Source organism: Onychomys torridus, chromosome 3 (genome assembly GCF_903995425.1).
Source record: "Onychomys torridus chromosome 3, mOncTor1.1, whole genome shotgun sequence".
Taxonomy (NCBI): domain Eukaryota; kingdom Metazoa; phylum Chordata; class Mammalia; order Rodentia; family Cricetidae; genus Onychomys; species Onychomys torridus.
This window is the reverse complement of record NC_050445.1, coordinates 20,040,257-20,064,997: the sequence shown is the minus strand read 5'-3', so window position 1 is coordinate 20,064,997 and position 24,741 is coordinate 20,040,257. Positions and strand designations below refer to the sequence as shown.

General features: G+C 38.2%; 1 protein-coding gene across 3 annotated transcripts in view; it reads right to left on the bottom strand.

Annotated features, from left to right (window-relative positions):
* Grid2 (glutamate ionotropic receptor delta type subunit 2) overlaps positions 1-24,741 on the bottom strand; it is a 1,385,700-nt gene that overhangs the window by 534,642 nt on the left and 826,317 nt on the right. For all 3 annotated transcript variants that reach the window (XM_036180912.1, XM_036180913.1, XM_036180910.1), the window contains exons 7-8: positions 17,121-17,282; positions 1,037-1,156 (exon numbers count right to left, since the gene is read on the bottom strand). In XM_036180912.1, the coding sequence (XP_036036805.1) occupies positions 1,037-1,156; positions 17,121-17,282 (282 nt within the window). The remainder of the gene's footprint in view (positions 1-1,036; positions 1,157-17,120; positions 17,283-24,741) is intronic.

The following is a 24,741-nucleotide window of genomic DNA, read 5'->3' as shown; positions in this document are numbered from 1 at the left end:
TAACAATGCCTAACTTGTCTGTTTGCCTGAACACATGTCAGCACAGGAAGGATGTGTGTCCAGAACCAGATATTCTCAATGCTGTCAACCTCAGACAAGACCATTATATTTACTGGTTCTGTATACAAATTCCCCATCAGTTTTTCCCTAGAAAAATGTGTGAAAATGGCAAGTTCAAAGTACAAAATGAATCATTTCTCCAAAGACCTTTGTATTTCTCCTTTCAAGAGCAAAAGTCATGGTATTCTGTCAAAAAAACCAACCAACCAAACAAACAAACAAACAAAACCAAGCATATTGGTGCTTATCTGCATCGTTCTTTGCTCTGCAGAATTTACTAAGGATCATTTCCTGCATGTATCATCTCCTGACTATAGGCCACACACAATATGCTACTGTAATATCACCTTGTATAGCTGACTTTCAATATTACCATATTAAACTTATCCAAATACTTATTCTGATTTTGTGCACATTACAAACTAAAAGTCAAACAGCTTTGCTTTGTCTAAATATTGAATTTAACATTTTATAAAAGCATTATTATAATGAGTGAAATGTGATACCATTTATCTGGGAAAGTACTATGCTATTTTTTCCTTCTTTACATTATTATTATTATTATTATTATTATTATTATTATTATTATTATTATTATTGGTTTTTTGAGACAGGGTTTCTCTGGTAGTCCTGACTGATCTAGAACTCACTCTGAAGACCAGGCTGGCCTCGAACTCATAGAGATCCACCTGCCTCTGCTTCCCAAATGCTGGGATTAAAGCCTTGTGCCACCACTACCTGGCCTTTTATATCATTCTAAAGTATGAATCTAATTAATTGTTCCACACTTCTTATGTATCTAAAAGTACTCCAAGCCCCTGACCCACTGTCTGAAGTGTGTCCTCCCTTCCTAACTTCCTCTCACATTCTCTTTTGGAACACATGCATTTTAATGATACTGTGATCACACTGCAGAAAATTATATGGCAAAACCACAATAGTAAAGAGAAAAAATTTATAGCAAGTCTAGGCTTACTTTACGGACACCTCTGCCAAGTTCTTCTCCATAGTTGGTTCCAAGAATTTCAAAGTGCACATTGGGGTTACCTCCATTTTCTCCAAATTCTAGCTCTCCAGTCAATCCATTGACTCCACCCTAGATGAGGGAAATAGACACTTATTTAAAAGTTCAGAAAAACCAAGCTATTAATAATAAAGGATAAAAATAATTTATAAACACTCTATTTGCATTTATGAAAAAAATTCGAAGTATATGCTTATTAACAGACTAATTTCAGTAAATGTACAACATACACAGGATTTCCATTGAATGTCATCTTAGAAATGGTTTAATTCAATCTTGTCAACTTGCCACAAAAATTGATTTATGCCCTAAGAGCCAGTGACTGCTCCAAATAGTCCTGATTAGAACTGAGACTTAATTCCACTGTGAAGATGTGGCCACCACACTTTGTGTTGCATGGGGGTGTGTCACCAGAATACAGCAAACTCCAGGAAACCCAAAGAAACTATTACAGAGACAATTCCACTAAAATTTAATCTAAAATTATATCTAGGAAATTTAAAAATATTAGAAGTTTATTTTATTCCTGTGAATTTATTTTCCAAATTATAATAATAGGGTATATTTTTCCAAAAGGACAAGGAAAGGATCTTTAATTATTTCATAAGAAATATGGTGTTAGCATGATTTATATATTAAACAATGTGTGCAAATCTATAAATATATCTCAAAATACCATGGGTCTAATATTATGTTTTTGTCTAACAGTTATGAAAGTACATGTAATTAACATGACAAATTATAAATTTATATAAACAAGGGTAACTTGAGCTTGGAAATGGTTTGTGCCCTCTGTTGGCTTTGCTGGTGTTGAGATTCTAGGAACTTCCAGACTTCATTGTTCATTCAGCATGACAGATGTTCACTTCCTCTACAGATGGCCATGTGGGTCACACCTGCCTCTTGCTTAAAACTATTTCTCATTTTGGTCTATCAACCTTGACATTATTTAAGATTTTCTACTCACTGTCTTGTTCACAGTCACTTCACCGTTAGTGTATGCTCTGTGCAATGGCATTTATTGTGACAACAAATCATCTCAGCTTGTGAACCGCCCTAGTTATCACCTCTGTGGTGGTGATGCCTAAATGTGTAACCCTTGTCTTAACCTGTAGCGCCATTTTAATCCTTCTTGGCTGGTTTCACACTGGCTGCTCTATCTCCCCCTTTCCAGACACTCACAGAAGGCTAACTTCATAGACCAGGTTCAGAGAACTGTTGTTGACTCACCGTGTTTCCAATCTTTCTTATGAATTTCAATAGTCAACCCATTTCATTTTTACATCAGTATAATTAACAAAGCAGATTTTCTTTTCTTTTTAAATCAGTACTTTGTTGATTCAGACAGAAATTAAAATGATCTAGTTTTATCAAGGATGAATCTGTTGAGTTTGACATGCCTGTATTTCTTTTTATGTGAGTCAGCAGTAGCAAGTATGGGACTTCACCAATGGCAAAGGACTATATAAACAGCTATGCAGAAACTAACCAATCAGCTTCTCTGTCTCAGTTTCTATATCTCTTACGTGGACAACCAAGCACTTATCTAAGAGCATTATTGGTGCTGTTCCTATGCAATGCCTGTGAGTAATGCAGAGGAGCTCTTCCTGTGCTGAGCACTCAGCCACAATCATTAGCACCACTAGCCCAGTGTTTTTCCAACTCTTACTATCAGTGACTTTCTAATTGTATAAAACCCAGGCATGAGCTTGCCTTTTTGTCAGTTAAAAGTTTATTGAGTTTTTAGGATCCATTTCCTTTACATGACTCTGTGTGGGCATGAGTGTGAAGTATGAGTGTGTTTTTGTACATGTGTATAAAAGCTCCAAGTAGATGTCTGTAGTTCTTGGAGATAGAGTTTGTGGATCCAAAGTGGGAATAATGGTCTGAGGAGTTATGAAGTATGTTCCATACCCTCTGCCACTTGCCCATGTCCCTTGCTTGCTTCTATCTTTACATAGAGTATACATTCAATTGGTGTAATTCTATTTTATACCATGTTTTAGGTCAGTATTCATATCACAAAACATCCAATATCCCTTACTATTTTAAATAAAGAATAAATGGAATGGATCTCATTATCACTAACGTCTCCAAGTTGAAAATATATGTATGAATGCAGCATGCATCATTATATATAAATTCCAACTAATACCATTCTAAAAGTTTCCTTTGAAAAGAAACTTGTTATATCTATTCATTTATGCATTTATTTATCCATTATTATTCCTGGGGCACATGTCACATGGCATGTTTGGATATCAAAGGGTAACATGCAGGAGTCATTCTCTCTTCTTCTACCACATGAGTTCCAGAAACCAAACTCAGGTCATCAGGCTCATGGCTAGGCGTTGAAACATCTCACTGGCCCATAGAGTCTTCTAAATAAGAGATTTTGTTGCCAGGACTGGTGGCACACATCTCATGCCAGTCAGGCAACTGCAGGCAGAACTCTGTGAGTTAGAGGCCAGCATGGTCTGCACAGCAAGGTCCAGTCTAGCCACAGCTACTGAGTGAGACCCTGTCTCAAAGGAACAACAAGAAGCTTTTGTTCTTAACCTTCCTCAACAATATCTCTTAACTGCATGAGGATTCTAGCTGATTGCCTTACTTCTAAAAAAAAACGGGTTGTGGGGGTGGGGTGGGGGGTTGGGCAGGATTGTATGTCCTTCTGATTGCTCTATGGAAAACTCTTAACAGCAGACAGCTGTAAACATCCAGTCAGTCTTTTACTGTCTTGTTCTTCCCAGTCAGTATGCCATGGCTGTGCAGGGCCAGGTCCTCCTCTGCAGGGAGCAGCTTCCACTTTGGGACTCAATGCATTTACAGAAAACAAGCACAAAATCCATAAATCAGAAGTTGTGCACTTAGCTAGCTGTGGCCTTACCTAGCTCACCTTTTTGACTTGTAATTTATCTTCTTTTTGCTCTATCATTAATGAGCTTTTGACATGCATAATGAGAGGATTCTGCCCTCAGGGAGGTGTCTAGGATGCTCAAGAGGTCAACGTTCTAAGCAAATAAGCCCTTTAAACAACATCCTTTGTTATCTCAGCCAGATTTAACCTGTTTTTTTTTTTTTTTTTTAATTATTGTTTTAAAAGATTCCAGTGTTTTTGAGCTGTTTTTCATCTATCTTCTGATTAACCTTGAAAAGAGAGCTTGGCAAAGCATTCTGGCTGGGGGTGATAAATGGTCATTATCTGTGTGTATGCGTGCTCGTATTTATAAAATTCATCGTGATACAGCAGATTCTAAACAACATAACCTAATGGGTCATTGATAAATCAAACATCGAGGTAGCATCCTATGTGTCCTTTACACTCCCTGTCAGAACTGCTGCTCAAGGAATCTTAAAAAATATTGAAAATGATGTGCCACTTTAGATTTTATCCTACATACATAATAAAGAAATGTCATGGGCAACAAATAAGGAACAATAAGAAGAAAAAGCAAAGAAAACTAAAAAGTGAGAATCAAATCTTGAGAAACATTCATCACAAAATTTGAATAACAAATTGGATAATAAATTTTTAAATAAACCAAAGCCTCTTGTTCCCCGGTGGCTGAGAAAAAAACAGGGAAAAAGATTAAGAAAATGATTACTTAGATTGACTAAAGTTTGGTTTGTTTATGGGCCTAAAAATCCCCAACAGAGGGAAAATATTACATTTCCTTCAGTGCTGGATCATTTAATGTGAACTTGACACAAGCTAATGTCATTTGAGAGGAGGGAGCCTCAGCTGAAAAAATGCCTTCATAAATCAGGCTGTAGGTAAGCCAGTAAGGCATTTTTCTAAATTAGCAATTTCTGTGGGAGGGCCCAACCCATTGTGGGTGGTGACACTACCCATTCCTGGGCTGGTGATCTTGGGTTCTATAAGAAAGCAGGCTGAGCAAGCCATGAAAAGCAAGCCAATAGGCAGCATACTTCCATGACCTTTACATCACCTCCTGCCTCCAGGTTTCTGCCGTTTGGGCTCTTGTCCTGGCTTCCTTCAATGATGAACAGTGATATGAAACTGTAAACCAAATAAACTCTTCCTCTCCAAGTTGCTTTGGTCACTGTGTTTCATCATAGCTAGAGTAACCCATTTTAAGACAGTGATGCATGGCTAAACATCATCAGAAATGTGAAAGTTCCAAAGTAGATACACATGCCAGTTAATTCATTCACAGAAAAGACTTGTAGTAAACAGACGATGGTGTCTGTGTCTTAAAGGAAACAACCACAGCTCATGCATTAAGGAGCTCAAACTGATAAAGCTTCCTGTCCTTTCTAGTTTTCATTCTAAACCATGCATGCATACTCTTTGCTTCATACAGCATGTGTCCATTGAATTGTCCAAAAATAAACATTTGAGCAAAATTAAATTAAAATTGGCTGTTATCTGCTTTATAAGTAAAATTGACTGAAGTTGGAATGTAAATTGGTGAATTCTGGAGTCCTTTTCAAAGGGTATAAATGATATTTGCTTATGTGTGTTCATGCACACACTCACATGCACTCCCTGGTCCATGCTTGTGCATATGGAGAGCAAAGAATATGCTGAGTCTTCCTCAATCCATCTCCTGCATGTTTTTGAAGCAGAGTCTCCTAGTGGACCTGGAGCTTGCCAACTCTGCTACAAAAAGCCCCACTGATCTTTTGTCTCTGCTTCTCAAGAGTTGTGACTACAGCAGAAAGTCACTATGTTTGGCTTTTAATGTGAGTGCTGGGGATCTAAATTCAGATATCCACGCTTGCATGGCATGTATCTTCCCCCCTGGGCAATCTTTCTGGTCCATAAATAACATTTTTGAAAACTACCATGGCAAAACTTTGTGTCTTTGTGTAAAGTGTATTTTACAGTTCAAGTAGTGTTCATATATACAATGTCTTCCTAAATTTTCTTTCCCTCCTTCAAATATGTACAAACTCAATGATAGATTGTCCTTACATTGAAAGTAATTTGTGTCTGTTTCTCTAAGGATTTACATTTCAAAAGATTGCAGACAAAATGACCTATATATCATCTTGCCCATGGCATAAATCATCTTTGATTCCTCTTTCTGACTACTTTTCTCACTCTCCAAATTTCTTTTCAGGGCTCTGAGGACATGCCAGTTGTGTCTGCCTATATCCATGTAGTGGCTGTAGCCTGGCCCACATCTGTCTTAAGGAGTAATGTGAGTCTCTTTACTGGTTCTCCAGTCTGTTCTGTCCCCATCAGTGGGCCTGCATAATGGCTCCTTCACTGGTAGCTATAGGGCATCTGGAGTTATCAACACCCTGCTTAAGACACTCTAAGAATCCCTTATTCCATCAGGAATTATGCTGTTTTAGTTAAGTGACAGTTGTAGATTTTCCCCCATGATCCACGACTTCACTAACCCTAGTTAGTTGGCCAAGTTTCCAGTGTGCCAATAATGATTTCTCTCTTGTTGAGCATGTCTTATGTCCAACCAGAGAGTTGTTGGTTATGGCCAGGATATTTGTGTCACTAGTGAAGCCTTAGGGATAGCATTCCATGCTGGGTTTTGTGGCTCACAGGCATTATAGCTGGGTAGGAATGTTGGTTACCTTCTCCTTTGGAAACTGGCATGGTGGCTTCTAGTACTATGAAAACTAATCCTAGGGTACAAGGCTTTCAGGTCACTATCAGGTCAGTGGCCTCTGTTCCTTGTGTCTGAAATACATGGTGACCTCAGCAATCAAGATTTAACTTTTCCACAGATAAGTATAGTCCTTATTCATCATCATAAAATCTTCTCTTTGCAGCAAACAGAGACCTTAACAGAGATCCACAACCAGTCAAACTGCAGGGTTGTGGAGCCCAGTGCACAAAACAACTCATGAACTTATAGCTCAGAGAACACTGTAGAGGTGGGAGGGGCCAGAAAGATTGCAATAGCCAGAGGGTCAGGGAGTTTGCTGAGTGTGTCTCCTAGTAATGTCGGAAGTTACACCTGTAATGTCTCACCAACATGACTGCCAAAATGTGACCTGAACAAGGCTGACAGTACTGGATATGACAAAATGGACCATGGGAGGCTGATGAGGACTCCATCCTACACCAAGAACTACAGACAACTGAGGAATGCTGGAAGTGAGAAAAATAGTCTTCCCCAAGGAAGTACACACCAAATGCTCAGCCCTGAAAACATACACGCAAGCAACGTTATACAGACTGAGTAAGTTGTATTTAGGAATATACAGGTATATACATATACACATGTAAATGTAACAACAATTAATGTAGAAAGAGGCCATGTGTTTGAATGAGAGCAAGGAAGTTTATACCAGAGGGTTTGGGGAAAAGAAAGGAAAGGGAGGCATGATGTAATTATAGTGTAACCTCAAACAAAAAAATAAAGGTGAATTGGGGGGAGTGCTGGGGGTGAGAGGAGGGAGGACAAGGGAATCTGTGGCTGATATGTAAAATTAAATTAATCATAAAATAAAAATATTTTTGAAAGTTATTAGAATTATTCCTCCCCCAATAAAAGAAAACCTTACCCCTCAAATGAAAGGAAATATAATCTGGTTTACAAACTCCTTATTTAAGCTTTCTCTATCTCTCTCAGCAAATGAGGGCCAGAGTCCTCATTTTCTCCTCCTAGATGTTTATTTCTCCTGTTTATACAACTTAGGTTCTTCCCTCCAAGCTATGAACATCACCCGGTCTTTGGTGAAACATTCTGTTTACACACTCCTAGGACTCTGTGCCTTTCCTTCTTGGCTTGGACTTCCTCATCTTAAACAACACTACATGATAAGGAGCACCTCCACTCACACATTTGCATAGCAGCTGGCATTTCTGTTATGTAGAATTGATCACACTTGTAATTATTTTTGATATTTTATTTTCCTCCCTGATTCTGTGATCTCAAAGTACAATACTTAGTCAATACTTATTGAATGAATATATTAGCTTTAAGAACTGAAGGCATTTCAATTTTCTTGGAATTCAAAACATATTATGTCAAATGTCAACATGTTTCAACACACGTATCTTAACTATCAGCACAAACTAATATGAGATAATGTACTGGTACTTACGGAAATCTCTAGAACATTAAAGGTTTCTAGTTTTCTTCATTAAGAATTAAAAATGATTACTATAAGTATTTAAAAAGAAACCAAACAATTAAGCAGATGTGAAAGTACTTAAGGAACTAATAAATTTTAATTAAGTCATATAGAATATCTATATAATGACTAGTGATTTTTATTTACAATCACAACTTTCAATGCAATATTTTTAGTAGGTTTTTGTTTGCTTTTTAATTCTTTTACAAAGCTGTAAGCATTTTCTTTCTAAAACTTGGGTTTGATTTTATCTGAAATATGTTTACATCTCTTAATTTATCCACAAAATAAGTTCTTTTTTGTCAGTGTCTTTCCAAACGAGATAATTCTTTTCATATGTTCAATGCATTCTGAAAAATTAATCAACCTTTGTCATTGCACACATGATTGATTCCAGTAGAGGTGTCAGCTAGAATGTCTCACCATCTGGAACATCTTCCTCATAGCTCTGCATGGCCCAGCTTGTTACTTTTGAGGCCTCTATTGAGATGCCATGGGGTCCCTCCAACTCTTTCTAATTATTTTCTATTTTAAGCCAAGTCCCATTGGAACCAGCTCTGTGATGGAAACTTGATTGTACACAGAAGTTTTCCAAAAAGTACTGTGGAGAAACAGCATTCAAGAGACTAGAAGAAGCAAAACCAGGTCAAACAAGAGTTGATGCCAAGAAGCCAACACAGGAGAGCAGGTCTGCAGGTATCTAAGACGAAGGAGAGGGAAGGGGTTGTATCATTCTAGTTCATTCATGACCATTAGACATAGAATTCTCTCAGAAAGGAGGAAGCGAGGCTAAAGAGAAACTGTAAGGAAATTCAGCTCTATTGCTATGTGCCTTGGCAGACATAGCATGCCCTTCTCATGGGGCAAGAGTATGTACTGTTACAGTACACTCTTCTACATGAGTCTGCAGTATCCTGTTTCCAATATCTCTGCCTTCCTTTACTATTATAGATCTTAAAGTCCAGCCTTTTGTATAGTCAATATTCAGTACTAGGCTAAAAACTTTTGGGTAATAATATAAAATATTTTGCACTATGTTTATAATATAGGCCTGCTTTCCATATTGTTTGTAAATATCTGTGAAAAGAGTGATAGATAAATGAATAAAGTACAGTCTTTGCAGTCATTTCAATACTAACACGATTAACACTATATCTAATCCAAGGTAGAATGCCCACAGGCACTGTCAGAGTTCCCCATCTCACAGTGGCCAGCACCAGATAGTTCACAACCCAGGGTCTGGTTTAATCTGACCCACAATAGGGCCCACAAGTACCTAAGATTGCAAAGCTCCTGGTTTAGGTTCCAGACACTGGCAATAAGCTTGAACTGACTCAGCATAAGAAGGAACTGTAGTCACTCAAGGAGTCAACAATCAGCTTTGTACAGAGCTGAAAACCCAGGGCAGATGCCATAGCTGTCCTACAGTAACACCACAGATATAGGGAGTTCTATAACTCTCAGCCCAAGCTACAGGCTTATGAAAGGGTTCTGAGTTGATACAGGACAATACCTGATCCTCAGAGCAAGGTTAGGGGTAGAGCTTCTAATTCTGTATATCAATCCCATAAAGCAAAGTGATACCTCAATCCATCTATGAGTTAGAACTCTGTTAAACATTGTAAATGCCCCCACTGAAAGAAGGAATTAAAAAAAAAAAAAGAAAAAGAAAATCTCAACCAACAAACTAACTCTGGATGTACAAATGTGAGCATAGAAATAAAAACAAAAAGGAAAAATCAAGAGTATGTTGTTCCCAGAAAGTACTAATTCCACAATACTGATTCCTAAAGAAAATGATTTGGGAGAACTTCCAGACAAAGAATTTAAAAGAACAATTACAACTATATTTAAACAACTCTAAGATGATATGGCTTTACTCCAAGAGCACAAAAATTAGCTAAGTGATGAGGTCAATCCAATATAAAAATAGAATTCAACAAAGAGATACATTTGCAGAAGAAAAACTAAATTAAAGCTGGAAATGAAACACTCAATAAGCCAAATGAAAAGCTCAGGGGAAAGCTTCACCACTATGCAAAACAGATCCTAAGGAAGTTCATATGGAAAGCAGGGTATTAGAGTAAAGCACAGAACAGGGTAATTGGATCATTCAGTAAAAGTCAATGAAAATTAAACTCTCTCTCTCTCTCTCTCTCTCTCTCTCTCTCTCTCTCTCTCTCTCTCTCTCTCCCTTTCTCTCTCTCTCTCTCTCTCTCTCTCTCTGTTTACAGAACATGAGAGATCTCTGAGACAATTCTCCTAATTATGGGCATAAAAGAATTATTTTCTATACTCCGCTTTTACTCACAGGCTTACATATCCCTATGGAGAGACACATTCATGTTTATTGTTGCTCTATTCACAATAGGTAGAAGACAGGATCAACCTAGATATCTATCAATTGATGAATGGATGAGGGAAATGTGGTACATATACACAAGGGAATATTACTCAGCTGAAAAGAAAAATGAAATTTGCAGTTAAATAGATGACATTGAAAAAAATTGTACTGAGTAAAGTAACTTGGCTCAGAAAGAAAATGCTGCATGTTTTCTCCCATATGTATAGTCTATGTTTGTCTAATTTGAAGCACAATTAGAAGTTAGAAGTAAGCCTTTGGTGGAGAAAATACTTTAAGTGGATTTCAACTAAAACAAAAGTAGAGTGATATGATATTGGAGACAGAAAAGCTCAATCAGGAAAGGGCATGGATGATAGAGGAAGTCAGGGGACAGAGGAGAGGTCTAGCTCTAAGGAAGGACAAGCCATATGAAGGCTTGCTCTCTCACAAACCAATGAAAACATGATTGGATGGGTTGTTGCATCCATGTGGTATGAATGAAGAAGGAGTGGTGGGTTCCAGAGGTTACAGGATTAATTGTCGATAAGGGAGGAGAGGACAGTATATGTGTGAGTTCACTGAAACTAAGAATGCAAGCTTTATGGAATGGCACAAATTAATATGATAATTTCAAAGTAAAACTTAAGAATTTGAATAGAATTATGATCCATGGGTAGACAATGCTCCCATATGACATTGGTTATTAAGTGATAATCACAATGCCACTTCCCTATTAGTTATATTGGTCAGCAAGGCCACAGAAGTCTCCTAAAACAAAACAGGCTATTGCTATTGCCTTTGATTACCCACCATAACCACATGGTAAGACTATGTTGCTTTTTAAAAAGAATTCTTTTTTTAATTTTTGCTTCAGGACATTGAGAAATCAATTTCAAACCAAATGACAAAGTTCTCTACTGGCTGGCTTTCATAGCTCTAGAAGGTTCTATGTGGGTTGCTGAGAGAGAAAAAAATTAATAGTTTGACTCAGTGCATGACTCTGCTCGCTATAATACTAAACTGTCAGGTAAGATCTCCCTATCAGTACAATAGTGGCATGATTGCTATAAGGTAACTCATCATTTTCTCATTAGATGTGAGACCTGCTCCATAATAGAATGTCACATGCCTTCTACTGTAATTATGGTCAGAAATCCATGGCTATGGCAGTCATAGATCCTAGGATAGAACCTGCTATTGTTATTTTGCTAAATCATCACATTGTCAAAATTACCTTCTAGATATTTATGTTTATGCCCATAACATGGCTGCTCTCAAACTTGGTCAGAGAAGCTTCTCTTTGCAGTGGGCTAGCAGTCACTGCACAGACACATATTTGGCCAAAGTGGTGATAATAAGAGACTGTGTGCTCAGTCCTAAATGGGACATGTTTATGGATCCCTCTTACTCCCTGAGTACAAGAGAAAAGCTGCTTAATGCTATCTTCTGGCAAGGACATGGCTATGTTCAATGACTTCAAAGCAGCTGTGTTTATTTGCATAATATTTGCATACTATCAAGTCAGCCCAAATTCCATTTATGCTGGGGTGTGTTTCTAGGCTCCACCCCTTACTGAGGAGCTATGAAGAGTTGATAGCAGTTGGGGGTTGGGGATTTAGCTCAATGGTAGAGAGCTTGCCTAGCAAGTACAACGCCCTGGGCTAGGTCCTCAGCTCTGAAAAAAAGAAAAAAGAAAAAAAAAAAAGAGTTGATAGCGGTTGGAGGGGAGAATTGCTCTTCTTTTGAGGGTGTTTCCCCTAGTAGGTTTCCCACGCTACAGCAAATGACTCAAGCACATATGGACCAGGTTAGTTATACTTACTGAATTATCAAACTACTACAACCAAAAGAAGATATGAAACAGAGATGAAGACATGTTGAAAGGAATACAGTGGGAATTACAGGAGGGAAATGAGAGGTGTACATGATCATATTTAGTTATATGAATATGAAAATCTCAAAAATAAAGAAAAACATAATAAAAATTAAAAGATAATAAGTAAGCAAACCTTTAACACTTAGAAAAATATTAATTCTTGTCAACAGCAGGCACAGCTTAGCATTTAAGTACTGAGGATTTATAGATAAGCACAGGCTATCCTTTTTTGCATGGGCATGATACAGCTTTGTTACCTGCCACAGGATATGTTCTGCTTTGTTTACAATAGTTTCTAAATGTTCTAAAGAAGTCTTTCCAGCTGTGGCCCTTGGGTTTGTTGTCTGTCCGTGAATATGTCCTTCCACTTTCCAAATCTAGCCAATATCTACTGATTTTACATACTTAATTAGACGTACTTGAAAGTTCATTATCTGTTATGAAACATCAACAAATTTAGTATATTTCATGCCCATTTCCTTCTAAACAGATACACATTGCAATTAAACATAGGTTCTCATGATAAGACTGCAGAAACAGTAGTGGGAATTTAGATATGATCTTTATAATAACACAAATTGTTGTTCCCATCATTTTAAGGTGTAAGAGTTTCTTTAACCAAATGACTTTGGCTAGAGTCTTCAAGCATTGCTGTGATGAACAAAGAAAGGGGTTAAATGATATAAGTAACACAAAATTTTCAGTCAAGAAACCTGGTATTTAAAGCTAGTAATCCTCACAATCCTTAGTAAATCATTTACTCTGAAGCTTCGTTATCTACAGCTTAAAATTAGGGTAAATGATTTAGATTAATATTGTTATTAAATAAGTTAGAATAATATGATTAAATAGGTTAATTTAATGTTATTTTACCTCACCACTCTAAACTTGTTACTAGTAAACATTAGAATTTCAAGTTTAAAAAACAAAGATCTCTGTTCCACAAATTAAAAAAAAAATCTTTTCAAATAATAACCATGATACACCTAATTCTTACAAAGATTTTTTTTGTAAGTTAATGTTTATCACATAAATTATTGTAGTGGGTAGCCATCCCAGCCTTGGCCTGGAAGTTCCAACCCCCATTGAGGCTTCGTTAATGGTCATGCCCACAAGGCAGGGCAGAGGAGAGAGCGGAAGACCCAGGATCCAGAGGAGAGCTCTCTTGGTTCTGGGATGCTGGACGCAGGTGGTAGACTGAGCAGAGTTCTCCAGAGAACACAGCCGGACTGCACTATACCTTTCCCAGACCCTGCAACCTACCTATCCCTTCATTTGTAAGTTACCCCACAAAATAAACCTCCCTTTGAACTACGTGGAGTGACCTTAATAGTTTCACCAGTACATTATTATACATTTGGAAGTGGAAGTAAGTGCAGTAGGGCTAGGGAAGTTTCAAGATGCTTTAAGAAGACAAAGTGATAACACTAATTTTATTTGCAAGTAATATCTATATGTACTTGAAAAGCACATAAGAAGCAGTTTTTAAATTTCTCAGATCAGTCAAGAGGAACTAAAGATCAAAAACTTCTTTTTCTGGAATGCATATCTCATTCATGATAGTGTGTGTATGTACATATATACAGCACATACACATATACAGTACACACATATACACATGCATGTACAATAAACTTACTTAGGAAACAATATACAAAGGGAAACAATACTTCTCTTCTACATATATATATATAACACATACGCTCATATACATACATATGTAACTCATACACATATACTTATATACCATGCAAAGATACACATACTTACACACATACAAAGAACCACATCAAAACATACATATATACAATACACATATTCACATACACACATATACTTACAGATACATATATAGGACATTATAAATATATTTAGGACCAAGTGCAATGGGAAAAAGGAAAAGACTCTAAATCATTCAGGATGATTGTAAAAAGCAGACAATATAGATGCTATATTGCAGAAGGTTCCGTATTTAAAATTATATTTCTGTGACTTCCAGGAAAGGCACAAAGCTACACAGAAAAACCCTGTCTTGAAAAACAAAACAAAACAAAATTATAATTCTTCCAAAGATCACATGCAAAACTTGTGTAGACAACAACGACATGGGGTGTGATACTATACATTTCTAGTTTGGGGGAGAGAAGGAGTTCTTCCTTTACTTCCTGTCTGTGGTGCATCTCTTTTACCTGCACTATTATACTACCATTTCCAACACTAGATTTCAGAGGTACAACAGGAGTCACTGGATATTTAAACTGGTGTTGTCAGCTTTATTAGCTTCCAAAGCCTTTGTTTCATCCTGGTGTTGGGAATATAACTAATCCAGGGCCAGAAGCTCATTCTTATACTTATCCATACTCTGTATGGTTTACATAAAATAAGCCAATATTGTACACCTTCGTAAAGTGTATATAGCATGCCCTTAACTTAGACGCACTGTGTTTACATGAAAATAATTCCAAGTATTATCACTGGAATATTAACATCACACTAAAAACTCAGATCTCATTTGTGATGCACATGGCTCTTCTCTTGTTAGGATTTGCCCTTCCTTTCTCCCTTTGGCTCCACATCTGGACAGGCTGCTAAGAAAGCCAGTACTTCACCTGCATGTTTAAGGCTAACTGGAAATGTCTTCAACTCCATTGTCAGCATAGGTGACAATGTTTTTCACCCACAGCTCTCAGCAACTAAACAGGTTTATCTACTCCCTGGGCTTTGGGCAAGCATGGCAGACCTACCTAACACCATTTTGCTCTCCTGAGTTGCTATACGAGTCCAACATTCTCATGGTGTTTGGGTGCATGCTGTCTCATCATTTCCAGCATTTGAATAGGATGACCCAAAACACTTCAGTTCAGAGGAAAAAGAAAAGATACAATTGTGTAAAATTAATTCCTTCATTTTAAGGTCAATTTAAACTGTCAGACAAAAATGCAATGCAGCATCATACCTCCATTATTGTTCAGACTTAATTTCCCAGCATGGAATTCAGAGACATCCCTTTTTTTTGTTTGTTTGTTTTGTTTTGTTTTTCGAGACAAGGTTTCTCTGTGTAGCTTTGCGCCTTTCCTGGAACTAGTTTTGTAGACCAGGCTGGTCTCGAACTCACAGAGATCTCCCTGGCTCTCCTTCCCGGAGAGAGGTGTGCCACCACCGCCTGGTTCAGGCATCCCTTTTGAAAATAAGGTAGATGCTTGTGGTATAAAATGCAAACAGCTCTTCAAGATAATATTTTATAATTACTATATTGAATAATTGCCTCAGTTGTAAAAGTACAACAGTGCCTTCTTATGTATCAATTGGTACATGTGAAACACACACATGTTACACTGTCTCTTTCCTTCCTACTGCTTAGTCCCAGGAAATAAGTGTCTCCTAGGCAATCCCCTAGGCCACAGTTCTCTCTGTGAGAAAACTTCAGAAGAACAGATAGACATAGGTCCCCTTGTCCTCTTCAAATCATGAATTAATAAATTGGCAGCTCAGACTCATGTTCAATAGCCTCCCTTGGCATCACACCTGGCAGCTCTCTGCAGAGATAGAGCTGGGAGATTTTGGCAACACCTTAACTTCTATTTGCTTTATCCATTGTCAACCAAAAAAACAAAACAAAACAAAAAAAAACCAATGTTCCTTTGCCAGTATGTTCGACACATCTGACTCTTTAGTACTTTGATTGATAGCCTGAATTATCAGCAAAGTGATTCTTTGTAAAGAGGAAATGTCCCTAACAGAAAAGCTCTTCTTCCTTTGAAGGATCTCCTTCCTTCACTTCCTGTTCTTTGTGCATCCATTTTACACCCAGTATTAATTTTTTTTCAACAATTTTCTGTCTTCTCTAAATGTGTGCATATTTTAAATGAATAGCCATTTTTCTTTTCTTTTCTTTTTTTTTTTGTTTCAGGAAAGAAAGGCAAACATATGAGGAAAGAAAAAGGATAAGTAAGGTAAACAACATAAACTCCTCACAGCTGTCTCCTTGTGTAAAGGGTACAGGGGAAATTTGTTTGTTTTATTAATCATTATGTTTTAAATCAAAGAAGCTGTGCGAGACAAACGGAGAATGTCAGCAAGGACGACATGACAAAGAGGCTAATCAACTGTGGAGTGCTTTTACCACAGAGGAGAGATGAATGACATAAACTGCCTTCTGGGGATGGAGCAGGTAGCAAACCCCAAGCCGGTGACCTGCCCCGGCAGGCCACACACAGACAGTAAAGAAGAGGAGGGATACAATCGGTACCTAAAATAGTTCGCAGTGCAGCAACATATTAACTGTGTATGTATCATGTCTTTATTAGAAGATAAATACCCTCACATCCAGTGGTTCATCTTATGTGCCTCAAATAAGAAACCATGGAACCTATTGTGAGACTTTTCAGCTGATAGTGCAGTCCATAAATCAAAGGAGAAAGAAACCTTTTTTTTGTGCCATGTAATATTATAAAACAGGTAAACAAAAAAATCCTGTGTCTTTATCCTAAAGGCACAACCATGACAATTTAAATTTCATGCCCTCCAGTTGTCTTCTTGCATAACTGATGTTATAAATAAGAGCTCCCCTTTCTAGATATATTTGTATTTTATAAATACTGCATGTCTTCGTTTTCTGGTCTGAGTTTGCAACAGCATCAGTAAGAAGGAAAACAGACTTCTGAAAGACGCCTGGTTGCACATGCCTTCTCACCCAGCTTTGCCTGACAGTGCAGAGCAGGGCAGTGTTGCACATGGATAGTTACCTTCTTGATGGTCTCCAGCATGGACCGCCCTCCCTGCCAGGGCTTTGAGTTTTTTCTGATACAGGACAAACTAGCCATGCTGTGCCACTTGCGGTCCTCCAGTTTCTTATGGAAAGCGTTCGCGAGCAGAAGCACCGTGTCGTAGATGTAAAGGTTAGAAATCTGGAAAGACATTAGACAGGGCTCATCAGACCCTCCACCTCCAGCCATCCACATGGAGAGGGGACAGCTCAGCAGCTCTCTTGTGCCATCCATGCTTGCTTTACTGAAGTACTTACCAAGCAGAAAGTTTCTCTTTTCATTCTCAAGGCTGTTTTGCCACTGAGAACATGTCTATCCTATTGTATCCCTCAATTGCTTTCCCAGATTATTGGGGTATGAAAGATAAGATTAAAAAGGAGTAGCTTTGACAGGGCAAGCCTACTGTCAGTCTCAGTTCTTACGAACCCCCCCCCCTCATTCATTAGAGGCCTTCATTCCTGTCTGAAGAGGCAGACATCCACGTGATTCAGACTGGAAGGGACATTGAATAATCAGTTTTCTCAATATGTCGAGTTTCTACATTGAGGTTATTCATATGGAATCACTTATCAATGTTGCATCAACTCTGATCTTACATGAGTGTCATAGGATCCAAAGTGAGAAGCAGTCACTTTTGTATGCTTGTGGAGAAGTCTGTAATATGTAGGACGGTTACCAGAAACATTCACAATCATCAGAATGTCTAGATGCATACAAAGGGCTGTACTGATACATAGACACTCTGGCGCACTGTCAGGACAAATGCCATGAACCAGCCTGTAGTCTGTGCATGTGTGCTGTTACTGTTCTGTCTATAGTAACCACATGTCTTTCTCCTCTGATTAGTACTGAATTACAGCTGAGTTTTCCCCAAGATCTACTGCAATCCTTAAATAACGTTTGCCAGGACTACTAGTCACACTATCAATTAATTACCAAAGCTGCCTAGTTTTTACAAAGAGATTAGAGCTCATTCAGGGAGAAGGAACATAAAAAGAGGTAAGAAGTCAATGAAAGCTGCCAATTACATTATTGCCTCAAGGAAGGAAAACTTGATATAAAACTAAGCAAGAGAGGTAGGTAGTGATAGAAACTCAGTTCACCTTGAAGCATTCCAGCTTTCTCAGGTTTCGAAGTGTCACATCATCACATTTCTTTTTTCTTTCTGAAAGCCAAGGAGAGGCTATGCGATTGTCAGTGATTGTAATTAATCAAGAAGGAAATTCACAATGTCGTCCCTGCACATTACACAATGCTGCAGAGATCCAACCATTGGGATAATTCGAGCTTGATTTTATTATGCATAGCTGTTCAGCAGATCGTCCCAATAATGCCTTCTGGGTTTCATTTGACATCTCAGAGAATCTTTAATCATATGTGTTTGTTAGGCATCATTTTATGTGTGACTTTATAGAAGTCACACTAGCAGACAAAGGTATTTCTTTGAGGAGGTATGGAAGATGCTTATGGACTCTTGAGACTGAAGTATTTCTTGTAAGGAAATATTAGGGTGGGCTGTTGTTACTATCACCCCACACAGGTAATTATTGGAGGAAGTAGGTTAGATTGGCTGAAATCTAATATGAATGAGGTATGAGACCTGAAGCTAAAAGTAACCTATGAATCCAAATTTATGTCAGAAGCACATTGCAAGGATCCAATAGGAAAATGTTAAAGGCACGTGAAAGATGAGTGGGTCATACCCAATAGTCCATGGAAATATTTGGGCAAATTTTTCAAAATGACCTTCAATGATGTGTCCTTCCCTGTCTGTCCTGGACTACTCCTCACACCTTCCTCCCAGCCTCTCCTGGACCACTCCTCACACCTGCTTCCCAGCCTCTCCTGGACCACTCCTCACACCTTCCCCCCAGCCTGTCCTAGACCACTCCCCACACCTGCTTCCCAGCATCTCCTGGACTACTTCTCACACCTGCCTTCCTCCATCTTCATCTATATTTGCCTCTCCTTTTACTTCAAGGGTTCATTTGAGATGGCCTGAGAGAGTCCTTCCCTGTGCTTTTTCTGATTTTTTTTCTCTGAATAGCTAACGTCATTCATACTTTGTTCAAAAGTTACACTGTAGGAGTCTCATCCCTGGTAACCCTTCATTCTGCCTGATGATGTAGGCAGTCCTTTAGAAAATCATTTATTCCATGATGGTTTCATAGAGGAATGTCACACACACTAATGCTTGTACACTCTCTTCCACACTCTCTTATCCTCTTCCCATCCTGACCTCCCATCCTCTTACTGTTGCCAACTGCCTGTCCCACTTTTGGTTTCGTCTTTGATTCATTGTGTTTAACCAGGACCACTCTCCTGTGCATGGCATGAGGCTATCCACTGAAGCAGGAGAAGCCCTGTCAGTCTCTGAAGACAATGGCTTCTCCTGCTTTGAAGCTGTTGACAGAGTCACCCTTTGTGTGGCTCCAAGAACACTCAGTTCATCCCTCTATTAAAAATTGCTGTAGTACTAATTTTTCTCTAAAGTTGTGAGTGGAGCTATGTGCTTTATGTCCTTTCTTTTCTGTACATTTATTTATTTGTTTGTTTGTTTGTTTGTTGTTTATTTGATCTCCTCTTGACATACCAATTTCCTGTACTTTTGTTTTCTTATTAATCAATCAATCAATCAATCAATTAATTAATTAATATCCTCTTGACTTACCAAACAGCCTGGAACATACTTGGCTTCCAATAAACAATTGTTAAAAATAAGTCAAAGAATGAGACAAAGGAAAAAAGAAAGTCAGGTGAATATGACAGAAGTTAAGACACGGGAAATTTGGCAGGGTTTTCCCATGTCTAACACTTCAGTTAAACAGTATTTTTTTTTTTTTTCATACCTAAGGCATGTTTCTGAGTAGCTATGCTCATCATAGGGGCAAATGCTTTGATGCTGACATGTAATAGATGTCTTCAACCCTTGTCCACATCTCTCCATGGGTCTACATTGCAAACAGCTCAGCCAGAAATGTGTGCTGAACTTTTCTGACCTGTTAGTTCCCCTAGTCTATTTCTTTCTCCTCAAGCAAGTATCCATTCTCCTCTGACTCTTGTGTTCTCTCATCTCCTTCCTAATACCATCTACTGACCTCATGGTCACTTTCTTTATGAGGTCTTTGACTCCCACCCCATGATCATGCCAAGCTGCTTCTCAACATTTAAAAAAGGTGATTTCAGGATTTATACACACGTTCATACCTTACCCATGAATGACAGTCTGAAAGTACGAACATACATCACCACTAACAATTTTGAACTCCAGTATCTATTCTCCCCTAACTGATTCACTGATTTTCTACAGTTTTCCTGCCACAACACTTGTTCTCTGACACCAGCAAACCTCCAGGAACCATCTGCCACTTTCCCTGAAATACCCTCTGCCCTTCTGTTGATCACTGCTGGGTACAGGTTGTAGGTTGCTTGCCATGTCACATCTCTTCCTTTGTCTGCCTCTTGTTTCTCCTTTCCCTAAAAAGTTGAGTAACTAGAACTGACACATTAATGCAGATGTGAGCTGCCTGGAAGATAGGAGTGGGAGACGATCTCTTTCTTGATCTTGGCAAAGTGCTTTTGACACAGAGTCCGAGACTGTATTAAAGCGGTTCACAGCCAACTTGACTTGCACTGTGATCATATTGAATTTGCCTTCAAAGTAACGATTTTTAGCAGCTGTCAGACCAAGGCTCTTCCACCTGGATTTTATGTAATTGGCTGTGGAACTACTTTATTTCTATGGAGTTTCAACCTTACAGATTATTACAAGTCAATACTAACAATTTTGACCTGGTTATGTAATGCTATTAATCTTTCTCTCATAGGCTTATGTCTTTTACAATTTTGATCAAGTGGAGATTGACACTCGGAGGACGAAGCTTGTGAATGACCATGGAGAGGGTATGTGCCCAGTCAAGCTTGAAGGCTCTGATTCCACACTTCTCAAACTGACAGGGAAAGAACAGCTGATGGCAGACTGTAGACACCAGAAAGTACTCAGTGCCACAGAATTCATTTAAAATCCATTATAGGTAGATCAAACCTTAGAGATTTGATAGACAAATGTAGGCAATTCAATTTCACTCAGTGACTTAGAGAAAAATACAGTTTGGTTGACTGGTTATTTGAAATATTTTAATTTAATAAAATATTTAATGTTATAACTTTGTAACTAACTATATGATAACATTTTTAGTACTTGAAATTTTTCTAATGACAGAATTTACTGGTGTTTTAACCTTAGGATTGATAATGTCTGAGGGGTATCCACATTGCAGCACTTTTCAATGTCTTCCCTAGTGGTTTCTGAAGAAAATTACCAGACACCATATAAACCCAATATGTAAGGAGTAACACTCATAGTCCTTCAACATAGTATGCAGGCCTGGCAGTGGTAGCACATGCTTTCTATCCCAGTACTCGGGAGGCAGAGGCAGGCAGATCTTTCCGAGTTCGAGGCCAGTCTGGACCTACAGAGCGAGATCCAGGAAAGATGCAAAGCTACACAGAGGAACCCTGTCTCGAAAAACCAAAAAACAAACAAACAAACAAAAAACCCATAGTATGCAAATTAAAAAAAAAACATTGAAGAAGGTTTATTTTGACCTTTCTTGTTCTAAAGAAGGCCCTATTTTCCTATGTAAATTACACAAAACATTTACTAACATAGTCTACACCTTATATAAACATGCTTAGTATTATAAATGATTAAAATTTGGTATACTAAACTTGTAAGAAGTGTTCTCCTTTGTTTTGAAAATAATAATAAGTCTATCTCTAGGACTTTGATCCTCTTGAACAGTTTCCCTTTTCCTCCTAAATTACATTATAGTGGTATTGTGATCCCATCTGCTAGGTTACTGGTTGCTCTGTACATTATTTGGCAAGCTTTGTCTAAGCCTTGAGGTCTACCCTTAAAATCTCCAATTGCACGTGTTTTCTAACCCACTGAAGTACTGTTTATAATGACTTCTGCTTGCACAAAGCCAGCTTTCTATTTCTAAATTGCATTCACAACCTTAACACTATCAACTGGAAGACAGTTTCTCTTGAAAAAATACAGGGAACCTTCTTTATTCTCTTCATTAGCGCCTAATCTAACAAATCTCAGCATGCAGGGAGGGCTGCTTCTCTCAAACTCCATTGTTCACATTGTCATTGTCACTTATTGTGCAACTTCAGCTAATCTTGGATTATTTGGTTTTTGATTACTAATTTAAGGTTTATGGGATGTGTCTTCAGTGCTTCCCAAACCTGTCTACCCTTTTTAAATACATTTTAAAGTTGATAGCTAGGAGACCACTCCACAGGCCCATGGTTCCTCACTCTCTCAGCACATAGATCTGCATGATGGAGAATTCAATTTCTGGCTTTAGTGAGCACCTGGGCCCTATTTGCACACTTGTCTTCTTGGGTGCTATTTTTACCTGGACAGTGCAGATGCTGAGATAAAAGTCCATCTGTGGTCCCACTCACCTGCATTGCTTTACCAGCCAGTGAGCAGCCAGTGAGAATTTAATGAAAAGGATCATTCAATTCAGTTACTTTTTCTAACTACAGTGAGCTACAGCTTCAGACCTAGGAAGGGCTGAGTTCCGAGTCCTCTGTTTTTAGTGAAATGCTTTAAACCCAGGAGCTCTTGAGACAGGGTTTCTCTGTGTGGCTTTGTGCCATTCCTGGAACTCGCTTTCTCACTTTGGAGACCTGGCTGGCCTCGAACTCACAGAGATCCGCCTGCCTCTGCCTCCTGAGTGCTGGGAATAAAGGCGTGTGCCACCACCACCCAGCTCATATTCTTGATTATATAAATTTTGCCATAAAAAAGGGAGGGGAAACTGCAGTTGGGATGTATTGTATGAGAGAAGACTAACAAAAACCTAAAACCAAGATATACCCCACAAAAATAAACTTCAAATGTTTCTGTCAGTTTTCCTTTTCACCTAGCAAATATTTAGTATAATTCTGTCATACATAGGAAATAAGTTAATATGTGATAATTAAAAAAAAAAAAACCTTAATTGTTTTGTTCTCTTTTACTTATAGATTTGAGAACAAAATGAAGAAATGTGTAAGGCAGGGTGGTGGGTCTCTACAACCCCTGTATCCAGCTACTAAGTGTAGGGACCGAGAAAGAGAGATACTTGTTCTGAAGTTAACTAAACTAAGGGTTATACTGTTAGGCAAATGCATCTTAATGCTTTCTGCTTTACACAAAAGACAGCTGATGATGGTTCTTAAGTGCAGTTTATATTTCCTGCTACTTCTTTGGACAAGAACAGCTTTTAATATTTCATAATTTTCTAAATTTTTTTCATACCAGTTATGCTCATAGTCAGTTATGATGTAAAGAATCCATCACAAATGTAAATTGTCATTGGCACTAACATTTAGACAGGCATGTTGAGGCTTCAGAGTAGTTTATCTGGAAGAGGCTAAAGCTACCCTCCCTTAAAATCCAGCAAGGAACAGCAAATGGAATAGGCAACAATACTGGTACCACAGGCTTAATACCTGTAAATCTGAGGAAACCTTAAGGTAAATGGCAATCTTCCAAATAACGACAAGTGAAGGGGTGGGGGGCTGTGGAACTAGCTATCAAAAATGTGGAGATGAATTAGTTTTCTAGGGTTGTATTTCCACATAGTTCAAACACTTCTAGGTAGTAAAATATTTTCTATACTAAACATTTTAAAGGATTACATTTCTGGGATATTTGATATTTCCCTGATTTGCAAAATTGATGGTGACTAAACTTTGCTAGCACCACCCTTTAAATATTCTCAATGCTAGCACAGCCCTACTGTAGTACACATAGGGACTGCTGTATCATGAAAGTCTGTTTTTCTGTAAAGCCCTCTACTGAATAGTGTAAGTGGTGTGTCAAATTGATTCTTTCTTCCTCCTGTCTTTTGTCTAGCTGGAGAACTTCTCCAGGCCCCCTGCTGTTCTCGCCTGCTTTCTCTAACCCCAGCTTCCAACTGACAGATTGAGATCTCCAGTACAAGAGAAAAGTATCTGCTAGGATTTTCCATCAAAAAGAAGAGAAATAGGCTCTGAGGAGTGAATTGTCTAAAGGACAGCCGTCTGAGTAATTTCGCGAACTTGGTGCTCTCTAGTTTCTGATTCAGAAATTTGTGTTTAATTTGAAATTCTTTCTGTATTTTGGAGGGTGAAGGTACCACTGTCTCTCTCCTGAGTTGGCTATGGGCACACAGCACCACAGCACTCTTTGAATTTTAAATAAGCTTTCTCTCTTTCTTTCTTTTTTTTTTTTTTAAGTTGAAGTTCTTCAATCTAGAGATTCTTTTAAAAGAGAATAAATATCTACGTCTCTTACTCCACAGTGTTCAAACAATTCTATTCACTTAATACTTTGAAGTGCAGCCTTGGGTGTCAATCACAGTCCCCTCTCTAGGAAATGCCCTGTATCTGCTTACTTAGAAGGAAGTAAGATTTCCTTATTGTATTTTTATGAAGAAAGTGGCATTATTTTCAACAATAGGATCAAAGGGATCAAAGACAAAGGCTCTTTGCGATCCCTGCCAAAGGCACTTAGATGCCAGGGGAGGGAACGTGCCCAAGAACAATAATGCATGCC